The 12,669-nt window shown below is 44.3% G+C and overlaps 1 protein-coding gene across 3 annotated transcripts in view; it reads right to left on the bottom strand.

The window, feature by feature from the left end:
* Positions 1-5,576: 5,576 nt before the first annotated feature.
* GJC1 (gap junction protein gamma 1) overlaps positions 5,577-12,669 on the bottom strand; it is a 31,382-nt gene continuing 24,289 nt past the window's right edge. For all 3 annotated transcript variants that reach the window (XM_035136346.3, XM_035136345.3, XM_035136347.3), the window contains exon 2: positions 5,577-7,163. In XM_035136346.3, coding sequence (XP_034992237.3) covers positions 5,969-7,144 — 1,176 coding nt within the window. In that variant the 5' untranslated portion in view covers positions 7,145-7,163 and the 3' untranslated portion in view covers positions 5,577-5,968. The remainder of the gene's footprint in view (positions 7,164-12,669) is intronic.

Genomic DNA, 12,669 nt, shown 5'->3' on the forward strand with positions numbered 1-12,669 from the left:
GTCGCCCAGCCTTTTGCCTCGCTCCATCAGAAGAGTCAGGCATCGGGTGTGCGAGAGAGGGAGAGCCAGGCAGGGCGCTCTCTCGTTCCCTCTCTCCATCCACATGCGCCTCCCCCAACCCACCCCATTCTGCCCAAGACAGCGGCGGTGACTCTGAGGCGGCGGTGGTTAGAGCAAGAGCAAACGCGGGCGGGGATCATAGAATCATAGAGTTGGAAGAGACCACAAGGGCCATCCAGTCCAACCCCCTGCCAAGCAGGAAACACCATCAAAGCATTCTTGACATATGCCTGTCAAGCCTCTGCTTAAAGACCTCACACTCCTTGGCAGCAAATTCCACCACACTCCTTGGCAGCAAATTCCACTGCCAAACAGCTCGTACTGTCAGGAAGTTCTTCCTAATGTTTAGGTGGAATCTTCTTTCTTGAAGTTTGAATCCATTGCTCCGTGTCCGCTTCTCTGGAGCAGCAGAAAACAATCTTTCTCCCTCCTCCATATGACATCCTTCCATATATTTGAACATGGCTATCATATCACCCCTTAACCTTCTCTTCTCCAGGCTAAACATACCCAGCTCCCTAAGCCGTTCCTCATAAGGCATCGTTTCCAGGCCTTTGACCATTTTCGTTGCCCTCTTCTGGACACGTTCCAGCTTGTCAGTATCCTTCTTGAACTGTGGTGCCCAGAACTGGACACAGTATGGGATGGTGTGCCGCGGGGAGGCAGTGGCCTTAGTCTGCTATATTTTATTTTCTATTTTCTTATTAACTCCTATCTGAACACAGTGTTTCCCACCCTAGGCTTATACTTGTGTCAATAAGCTTCCCCAGTTTTTTGTGATAAAATTAGGTGCCTTGGCTTATATTCGGGTCAGTTTATACTCAAATATATACGGTAAGCCCAAGCAACTACAGTGGTACCTCGTGTTACAGACGCTTCAGGTTACAGACGCTTCAGGTTACAGACTCCGCTAACCCAGAAGTAGTACCTTGGGTTAAGAACTTTCCTTCAGGATGAGAACGGAAATTGTGCGGCAGCAGTGGGAGGCCCCATTAGCTAAAGTGGTACCTCAGGTTAAGAACAGTTTCAGGTTAAGAACGGACCTCCAGAACGAAATAAGTTCTTAACCAGAGGTACCACTGTAAGCCAGAGTGGACACGTTGCCCTGCACCGGATCCCTCGGCCTATAGAGCGAGATGAGTGCCACAACCCCAGAGTCATCCGCGACTGGTCCTAATGGTCACGGGTACCTTTACCTTTTACCATGCTTAATAGTCGTCATGATGACTAACTTAAGTCTCGTGTTTTAAATGGATCTACCCTAAGCATGACTAACTCTGGAGCCAGCCCTATTCCCCCCCCCCCAAAAAAATAGATTTACACACTGTGAGTTGCCTTGAGTTTGGGGGGGGGAGGGAGAGAGAGAGAGAGAGAGATATGTAAAGCCAGACGTTTCGGAATACATCCAAGTACAGTGGTGCCTCGCTTAACGAATGCCCTGCTTAACGAAATTTCCGCTTAACGAAAGGATTTTTCAAGCAGAGCTTGCCTCGCTAGACGAATGCATTTTACGAAACATTCGTCTAGCGAATCGCGGTTTCCCATAGGAATGCATTGAAATTCAATTAATGTGTTCCTATGGGCAAAAAAAAAATTCAAAAAAAATTCAATGCATTCCTATGGGATTCGCTAGACGAATTTTTTTCGCTATAAGAAAAGACCCGTGGAACGAATTAATTTCGTCTAGCGAGGCACCACTGTAGGTTTTTCAGCCTGGCCACCCTGACTTCCATACCTTAGGAAGAAATCATAGAGCAGTTCCACGAAGAATAGCCCAGTACCACCAGAAGACGGGGAGGAGAACAAAACAGCACGGACCTGGATTTGTAATACATTATTAGTTGAAAGTAGTTACACAGCACATCAACCTCTCATCTCTATTCTCTCTTGCCCTTGCCAAAAAGGCAGCACCGAAGGCACTAAACATTGCCTTCTCTGTTGTCTAATTATAAACCTAAGGCGAATGCCAAAATCCGACTGGTCTCTTGAGCAAAACAAACTCTGAACACATTTTTCCCCCGCCTTCAGAATTCGTATTGCTCTGAGCAATGAGAAAAATGGGAGGCCATTTAATCAGAACAACCCTGCCATTTAGCAACAACGAAGAACCCTTCAAACAAGGCTGTATGCAAAGGATCATTTTTTCAGAGATTTGAAGGCAAAATGATTTTGCTATACTTGCCTCCCAAAAATATCCATGTGCATGCATTTCCTCCCCCAATGACTATGGTTCTCTGGTTTAAGCAGCTATTTCAGGTTCTCACAGCGCTTCCAAAAGCTCACAAAAATCTGTTCGTCCAGTGATGAAGGCAGTACAGCCTGGAGTTGGCTAGTGAGTGGGTGCTGATAATGCCAAGGTTGCAGGTTTGATTCCCATATGGGACAGCTGTAATGGGATGCAATCTCAAAAATGACAGAATGATCTCGATACGAATCCAAGGCAGACCTTTTAACATCACAGTAATCCAAGTTTATGCACCAACTACCGGAGCTGAAGAAAGTGAAATTGACCAATTCTATGAAGACCTACAACACCTTCTAGAAATGACACCAAAGAAGGATGTTCTTCTCATTACAGGGGATTGGAATGCTAAAGTAGGGAATCAAGAGATAAAAGGAACAACTGGCAAGTTTGGCCTTGGAGTTCAAAATGAAGCAGGGCAAAGGCTAATAGAGTTCTGTCAAGAGAACAAGCTGGTCATCACAAACACTCTCTTCCAACAACACAAGAGACGACTCTACACATGGATATCACCAAATGGGCAGCATCGAAATCAGATTGATTATATTCTCTGCAGCCAAAGATGGAGAAGCTCTATACAATCAGCAAAAACAAGACCTGGAGCTGACTGTAACTCAGATCATCAGCTTCTTATAGCAAAATTCCAGCTTAAACTGAAGAAAGTAGGAAAAACCACTGGGCCAGTAAGATACAATCTGAATCAAATCCCTTATGAATACACAGTGGAAGTGAGGAACAGGTTTAAAGATTTAGATTTGGTGGACAGAGTGCCTGAAGAACTATGGATGGAGGCTCGTAACATTATACAGGAGGCAGCAACGAAAACCATCCCAAGGAAAAGGAAATGCAAGAAAGCAAAATGGCTGTCCAACGAGGCCTTACAAATAGCGGAGGAGAGGAGGCAAGCAAAATGCAACGGAGATAGGGAAAGATACAGGAAACTGAATGCAGATTTCCAAAAAACAGCAAGGAGAGACAAGAGGGTCTTCTTAAATGAGCAATGCAAAGAAATAGAGGAAAACAATAGAATGGGGAAAACCAGAGATCTGTTCAAGAAAATTGGAGATATGAAAGGAACATTTCGTACAAAGATTACCATAATCAAGGACAAAAGTGGTAAGGACCTAACAGAAGCAGAAGACATCAAGAATAGGTGGCAAGAATACACAGAGGAATTATACCAGAAAGACACGGAGGTTTCGTACACCTCAGGTAGTGTGGTTGCTGACCTTGAGCCAGACATCTTGGAGAGTGAAGTCAAATGGGCCTTAGAAAGCACTGCTAATAACAAGGCCAGTGGAAGTGATGATATTCCAGCTGAACTATTTAAAATTTTAAAAGATGATGCTGTTAAGGTGCTACACCCAATATGCCAGCAAGTTTGGAAAACTCAGCAATGGCCAGAGGATTGGAGAAGATCAGTCTACATCCCAATTCCAAAGAAGGGCAGTGCCAAAGAATGCTCCAACTACCGCACAATTGCGCTCATTTCACACGCTAGTAAGGTTATGCTTAAAATTCTACAAGGCAGGCTTAGGCAGTATGTGGACCGAGAACTCCCAGAAGTGCAAGCTGGATTTCAAAAGGGCAGAGGAACCAGAGACCAAATAGCAAACATGCGCTGGATTATGGAGAAAGCTAGAGAGTTCCAGAAAAACGTCAACTTCTGCTTCATTGACTATGCAAAAGCCTTTGACTGTGTCGACCACAGCAAACTATGGCAAGTTCTTAAAGAAATGGGAGTGCCTGATCACCTCATCTGTCTCCTGAGAAATCTCTATGTGGGACAAGAAGCTACAGTTAGAACTGGATATGGAACAACTGAGTGGTTCAAAATTGGGAAAGGAGTACGACAAGGTTGTATATTGTCTCCCTGCTTATTTAACTTATATGCAGAATTCATCATGCGAAAGGCTGGACTAGATGAATCCCAAACCGGAATTAAGATTGCCGGAAGAAATATCAACAACCTCAGATATGCAGATGACACAACCTTGATGGCAGAAAGCGAGGAGGAATTAAAGAACCTTTTAATGAGGGTGAAAGAGGAGAGCGCAAATTATGGTCTGAAGCTCAACATCAAAAAAACCAAGATCATGGCCACTGGTCCCATCACCTCCTGGCAAATAGAAGGGGAAGAAATGGAGGCAGTGAGAGATTTTACCTTCTTGGGCTCCTTGATCACTGCAGATGGTGACAGCAGTCACGAAATTAAAAGACGCCTGCTTCTTGGGAGAAAAGCAATGACAAACCTAGACAGCATCATAAAAAGCAGAGACATCACCTTGCCGACAAAGGTCCGTATACTTAAAGCTATGGTTTTCCCAGTAGTGATGTATGGAAGTGAGAGCTGGACCATAAAGAAGGCTGATCGCCGAAGAATTGATGCTTTTGAATTATGGTGCTGGAGGAGACTCTTGAGAGTCCCATGGACTGCTAGAAGATCAAACCTATCCATTCTTAAGGAAATCAGCCCTGAGTGCTCCCTGGAAGGACAGATCGTGAAGCTGAGGCTCCAATACTTTGGCCACCTCATGAGAAGAGAAGAATCCTTGGAAAAGACCCTGATGTTGGGAAAGATTGAGGGCACTAGGAGAAGGGGACGTCAGAGGACAAGATGGTTGGACAGTGTTCTCGAAGCTACCAACATGAGTTTGACCAAACTGCGGGAGGCAGTGGAAGACAGGAGTGCCTGGCGTGCTATGGTCCATGGGGTCACGAAGAGTCGGACACGACTAAACGACTAAACAACAACAATGGGACAGCTACCGGTACATTATTCCTGCATCGCCAGGGTTTGAACTAGAAGATCTTCAGAGTCCCTTCCAACTCCACAATTCTGTGATGCACTAATACTAGAAAGCTTCATTGCCCACCACCTTAATTCTCTGAAAAGCTGTCACTTCTCTACAATTTCAGTTCCTCCCATGTCTGAAAAACTAGTGTAGAAAAAAATAAGCACACATCGAAAGTTAAAGAATGGGTAAGCTAAATATCCAGATTCTGACACTCGAGGCAAGTGCTAAACACATGGCTGGTATAAAAACTTTCTTATTGCTGACAAATCATGATCCCTCTCTCTTAGTAAAGCAGTTGCTGAAGGATTGTGTTAGGCATCGCACTTTTGACATTTAAAAAAATTCCAATATTCCCATCCCTATTCATGAGCTTCTCTAACTTTTTTTTGGGGGGGGGGAGCACCTCATTGTCAAAATCCAGGATGAATTTGCAAGCCTAAGGGGAGAAAACAAACACCTTACAAAAACAGCCAGAATTACCAACTTTGTTTTCTTTTAATATAAAAAGTATAACTGAGATATCCAATGTACAAATACCAAAAATTGTGCATAATAAAATGTACCATAATGCTGTACACACAGTGTAAACCGTTCCAACGAGAATGATTGGGTTTTTAAAAAATAAAAAAGGGTCTTCTCCTGACCTGGAAGAAACAAGAAATAAATGTTCTGGGAACACTGGAATGTGAGCACAAACGCTTCTTCTCCCCCCCCACCCCCCACCCCACCCCTTTGGAGAGTGTCCTTTGGCAGCCCCAAACATCCCTGAACTTAAACAAAGCCAAACATTTTATTTATTGGAATTCCTTAGGCAGCGAGTCTCAGCTGGTCAGCAGTAGCAGAGCATTAATTCCTAGACGGGGCAGCATCAAATCCAGACCGAGGTTTTCCCATCTCCCGACTTGCTGCTGCCGCTGCTTTTATTTGAGCTACCCTTTGGCTTCTTCTCCTTGGAGCAAGTCGGGTTGCTCTGGTTGTTGTAGGCCTGGATGGCGAGGTCTAAGCGTTCCTGGGCGACTTTGATTTCCCGCTGGAGGGTCTCCAGCTCGGTGGGGATGTTCTCCTCATTGCTCCCATACTGCTGCTCTTGGGCGATGTTCGCCTTGTTCTGCTTGTAGGCCATTTTGGCATTGGCCAGTTCCGTGTACTGGTTCTGGTCGGGCTTCACCGCAATGTTGTAGCCCGGAGGTGCGGACGGCGTGTTCCAAGTGAAGGGGTAGTTGTAAGTCCCCGTGTCCTCCAGCTCTTTCTGCTTGTTGTTCAGCGTGTCCCGGATGGTGCCGAACCCCAAGTGGAGCATTTCCCACACGTTCAGAAGTAAACAAAGGCAGCTCACGCCGTACATGATGAGCAGGAAGATGGTTTTTTCTGTAGGTCTCGAAATGAAGCAGTCTATTGTGTGCGGGCACGGCTTACGGCTGCAGAGGAATCTTGGGCTCACTTCGAACCCGTAGAGGAAATACTGGCCGATGAGGAAGCCGATTTCAAAAACAGTCCTGCTCAGGAGTTGCAGGATATAAATCTTCATGAGGCCGTCCTCTCGGATGCGCCTCCTGCCGTCGTGCTTCACTTTGGTAGGAGGCGGGTTCTCCTTGTTCTCGCTTTCCAGCTCAATCTCCGGGTACATCATCGGGTCCTCCTCATGGTCGTCCTCGGCCTCTTCCAAGCCCCGGTGTTGTTTCCAGCGCATGGGGAAAGGCTTGCTTCGGAACTTCCTCTCCGTCTCGCCGTGCTCCACCATACGGGCGATTTTGTGAACGGCGTAGGCCAGGTACATCACCGAGGGAGTGGAGACGAGGATGATCTGGAAAACCCAAAAGCGCACGTGGGAGAGCGGGGCGAAAGCGTCGTAGCAAACGTTCTCGCAGCCCGGCTGTTCCGTGTTGCACACAAATTTGCTCTGCTCATCGTAGTAGATGGACTCCCCTCCCACGGCGGTGAGGACGATGCGGAAGACGATCAGCAGCGTCAACCAGATCTTCCCAACGAACGTGGAGTGGTTGTGGATTTCTTCTAGTAGACGTGTCAGGAAACTCCAACTCATGGTGGTCAAAGGCTGTTAGCTAAGAACAAAAAGAAAAGAAAAAAAGGGAAGGGTTGGGGGGAGAAGAGAACGTGGCTATTAATATCTCGATATAAACAAAGCAAAAGACTTCTTAATCCCCAAGCCACTTTGCAAGAGTGCAAGGAATCTGAAGCAGAAATAACGCAAGACGGGTTAACGTGCAAATAGTGCAAAGGAAACGAGGCTTGTCCTGTTATGCTGTGAAATAAACTATGAAAACGCACCTAAGAGTAAATGTCCAGCTCCGCAAAACTTTCTTCTACCAGCATTTTGTATCTACTTGTTTCTACTGTTGCACGTTATCCTGTACTATACTTGAATAATTTAACCATTCTCTACCTATCCAAAGACCAGCAGAAAAAAACCACATTACACCCCAACTAAGGAAAAGCCTGGTTCACACATTGGAAAGGAAAATTATTGCCAAGTGGTATTTTGAAATTAGCTGCTGCGCTTTATCTATTTCACTTATTTTTTTAAAAAAATGTACAAATGTGGATTTGCGTGTGTACATTTAGTCACAAGCAGGGCATGAATATATATCACAGATTTAAATTATTATTATTTAAATCACCAAGAAGGCGGCTGAAGCATCCAACATTCCAATTAACATATTTCCCTAAGTAAGCATGTATAACTAATTGGTAGTTGTAACCATTAAAACGTATCTGCTTATTAAAGCATTTTGTACTTCCTGGGCTCCAGGCTCATGCAGCTGAGGGCCAGATCTCAAGGGGATCCATGGGGCTTTGGGTACACTGGAGCCAAACGGCTTAACAAACCGTACTCCTTGGGCTTAGGGTTATAAGTGAACAATGCAGTCTATATCTGAACTGGCCCTAAAGCAAATGCTGCCTGGGTGTCAAGAATTTAAAAAGGCGTAATTTATAACCCCAAAATACATGTTATTTATCATTTGATAACTCAAGTTTAAAGGAGGAGTTGGGAACTGCAAGTCCAGGGGGCCAAATGTGCTTCTATCTGACCCTGAAAACTCTCCCCCAGGCCCTGCGCCCCCCCCATCCTGCTCTGCAACCTCAAGATGTCCTTCCTGGTTGGAAAGCATCCTTGACCAGTGATGCCCCTTGATTGCTTTTGCTTAGATGGAAAATGCAGAGAATGGTGTGTGTGTGTGTGTAAAGAAAATGTATTTTGCATGGCTAGTATACAGTGGTGCCTCGCTTAACGAATGCCCTGCTTAACGAAATTTCCGCTTAACGAAATGATTTTTCGAGCGGAGGTTGCCTCGCTAGACGAATGCATTTTACGAAAAATTTGTCTAGCGAATCGCGGTTTCCCATAGGAATGCATTGAAATTCAATTAATGTGTTCCTATGGGCAAAAAAAATTTCAGGGCATTCCTATGGGATTCGCTAGACGAATTTTTCGCTATAAGAAAAGACCCGTGGAACGAATTAATTTCGTCTAGCGAGGCACCACTGTATAGCCTATTGCAGGAGTATTGCAGGGCGCACCAGTGTTCCACGAGCTTCATTCAGGTGGTCTGCAGTGGTAACTCTGCATAGCCATGTGCTTGGGAAGGTGTGTGCCCCATGGTTCTTACAATCAACAGGGCCACTTAAAAAAAAGATCCTGCTTAAAATTTTAAAGTCAGGCTTTAAAATGCAACTTTTAAAATCATTGGGTTGTGGGTTTTTTTTAAACCCACTCTAGAAGAGGAGATCCTACTGCTGTATCTCATCCTCTGGTTTTCAAGCATCTGCCCAGCTGGCCAGGGTTCAACATGGTTTGAAGGGGGTTACACTGCCCCTAAAGAATCAGGTTCAGAGTTTGGACCCTGCACTGCTGCATGGGGCAAAGGCGGCATTGGTAGCCCAGAGTGCCATTAGGAATGTATTGATGCAGTGGTACCTCTACTTACGAATTTAATGCGTTCCGAATGCACATTTGTACGTCGAAAAAATTTGTAAGTCGGAAAAAATTTGTAAGTCGAATCCCATAGGAATGCATTGGGAGAAAAAATTCGTAAGTAGAAGCAACCCTATCTAAAAATTTGTAAGTAGAAAAAATCCTATCTAAACCGCATCCAAGATGGCGGACAGAGCTCCATTCGTAAGTAGAAACATTCGTAAGTAGAGTTATTCGTAAGTAGAGGTACCACTGTATATTATATTTGAAGTCCTTATCATGATATCAGTTTCATAGTTTGTGACCTGGCACTATATGTATTGCGAATCATGGCGTGTGGGGGGGGTGCTATGCAAAAATCACAATGTGGGGGGAAACCGTGAAACCAGCCTATGCCTCCATCTTTATTTCAGACATTGTGATGTACAAAGTTTAGCTGGTGATGTATCACGAAGCTGAAAACCAGCTCCACCCTTATTTCAGACACCGTGATATATTGGTGCATCGCGAAGTTTGGCTGGTGATATAATCGCGATGTTGAAAACCAGATTATCGCCCAGCCCTAAGTGCCATTTATCAGCACAGAAGCGCAGCCAACAAATACAGGAAGTGCATTTGTGCTCTTCATAGGAATTCCACCTAGGCAGCATAGCCAAGTGGGTCAAAAGCCAGTCTGGTGTAGGCGTATAACACCGGTAAAACTAGCCAAAATGTACAAAACAAATGTTGGAAATGTAAAGAAAAAGAAGGCACGTTTTACCATATGTGGTGGGAATGAAAGAAAGTAAAAGACTTATGGAAAATGATTTATAATGAAATTTTAAAAATTTTGAAATATACATTTCCAAAAAAACCAGAAGCTCTTTTACTTGGTATGGTTCAGAAATTCATGGTATGGTTCAGAAAGGTCCAGAAATTCATAGGAATAATTAAAATTTGTTTTTATATGTGACTACTGCAGCAAGAATATTATTAGCCCAATGTTGGAAGCAAGAGGATATACCAACAAAAGAAGAATGGCAAACAAAACTGATAGACTATGCCGAGCTGGCGAGACTAACAGGGAAAATCCGAAACCAGCAGGACCAGATTTTCCTAAAGGACTGGAAGAAATTTATGTTGTATTTGAAAGACAATTGTAATTATTTAACATCGCTTGTAGGGTTACAAGAAGTTTTGTAAGGAGGATTTTATAAATTATTGCGGAAAGGATTAAAAATAGATGACATAAGAGTGGATTTAGAGCAATAAGTATAGTAATAAAATGCAAAAATAAAGAGGAATTTAGAAAACCATTAGAAGGGGTTGAGGGAAGTCTTAGGCTGTGATGGCCAAAGATTTGTTACGATGTTATGAAGTTATGTTGGAAAATATATATAAATTTTAAAAGTCAGTCTGGTTTAAGTACACAAACTCTTAAACTAGGGAGACTTGGTTTCAAACACCCGTTCAGCCATGAAGTCTATTGGATAACTTCAGATTGGCCACACCCTGAACCCAACGCTCCCTAATGGACTTTGTTAGGATAAAACAGGCCTAAGAAAACTGTAGGTCTTCCACCTTGAACTCTGCAAAGGATGAGCTAAAAATAAACAAGAGCTCTGAATTTGTCCAATCCTTTTCTTTAAAAGAAAAAAAAAGGCTTCACGTGTATGTACTGTGTAGGGAAAATATTACAGCCAAGAGGCAAGCCAAACATGGACATGGGTAAATTAACCTTCTCCAATTCTAGGCCCTTATCTCCCATAGAGTATTATTGCTTCAGAGCTCAGAGAAAGTCCAATGGCTCTTTTTTTAAAAAAATGACAGAGAGACAGAAATATCTTTCAGGAGACAGGCCAACATGCCTTATTAGGAAAAAGATTATATTTATGGGAGAAACCCTTCCCAGTTCCAAGGCTATTTCAGCAGTGGTAGAAGCTGCCTAGGGAGACAGCGGAGTCAGACTAATTTCCTCTGCCATTTCCACCAACCCTCAAAGCCTCACACTCTCTTTACCATTTCAAGTTGTCCGCGTACATTAAAACAGTCTTTTTTCCATAATGGGAAGCTGCAAAATCTACAACCAGGGTTGAGTTTCCGTTCTGTATTTTATCCCAAATGAGCTATGTTCACATGCATTGCTAAAATTAAAAAAAAATATTGTGTGTGCATGCGTATCTCATGTGAAAGGTGCCAGGCAGAGCAGTCGTAATGGGGGCACAGAGAGCCAGCATTCCTCTATGCCAGGAGAAGCTGGTGGAGGTGAATTGCCTACCATCCTAGCCACCTCCAAAACCAGCAAGGAAAGGAAGAGGAGGGGGCTAGAACTGCGATCCTAGCCATTTAGATCGGGCCTATGGGAGAGGGTCTCCGATCCCATCATCAAATGGTTGTACTCTCATGTTGTTTTCTGTCTCTCAGAGAAACGAATGAGCCGTTTATTCAGCATGCATCCTGATTTACACAAACCTTAAAACTACGTCTGGTTTCCATACCGTTACAAGCCACCCCAATTTCTGCCAAGTGGTAGCAGAAGATTCCAGGGATCTTGGCACTCAACCAGAGTTTCCGTTTCCTCAGGGGAAACTGAGATGCAGCAGAGACTAGTGGCTTTAAGAAATATGGTTCATTTGCACAGTTTTATGGAGACAGAGAACACCGCGTTTACATCCCAAGAGGATCTTGTCCTTCACAGCAGCCCAGCAATGGATCCATCCACCTCTCTCTTCGCAACAGCCTGCTCCAGCCAGCCAACCTGTCTGCTGACCTTTAGTCCACCGCATGGAGTTCTGCCCACTTCCTGTTCCTTCTTCCCAGAAACCCCTGCTCCCCTCTCTTCCTGTGGGCACCCTCTCTTCCTGTGGTGACATCACACACCCCTGTTACTCTGGCAACCTCCCTATAGGTCTGGCAGAGCCTTCTGCTGGGTTGATAACATCCTTGGAGGGGCTAGTGGAAACCCATGTTTCTTCAATAACCCACCATTCATCAGGTTGGCCTCATGGGAAAGATAGTTGGTGTTATTTCCAGCCCTTGCTAAATTCAGGAATGCATATGTTTGCTCAAATTCTGAACCTTCACTGAATGTGGAGATTATGGGGAGTCTGCCCCCCCAATTCATAACAGTACATACCATTTATTCTGATTTGTTTACAGGGCAGTTACATGACAGTGCGAATTGCTTGCAGGGAAGGAGCAGAGCAGCGCTGCAATTCCCATGGATCACATTCGGTGGAAGGTCACCTTAAGGCTGCTTTCTCATGGTTTTGACATGTGCAGTGATATTTCAGGCAACCGAGTCTACACTTCGGAATGATCACCGCCATTTTATCAGTATGTTAATCCCCCTCCCAAGCCGCATTCATTTTTTTTTTAAGGTTGTGGTCAAACACGTAGGGCCCGTATTAAAATCACGTATATTCATACAGCAGTGCTTAAAGTTTTTAGAAACGTGCCTCGGTGCAAATGTAGGAATTGATTAGAAAAACAAACACACTGCAAAAAATGGCACGCTCATGAAGCTTTGTCACGCCCAATAGTCTGAATGGAACACAAAAAGATGTATGTACACCCCAAAGTGCATGGAAAGTCAGTGGTAATTTCAATTCCCTCTGTGCCACCTCCAAGAGAAGGCTGGAAGGATGTGACAATGG

This window comes from Zootoca vivipara, chromosome 12, assembly GCF_965207765.1.
Source record: "Zootoca vivipara chromosome 12, rZooViv2.hap1.1, whole genome shotgun sequence".
NCBI lineage: Eukaryota > Metazoa > Chordata > Lepidosauria > Squamata > Lacertidae > Zootoca > Zootoca vivipara.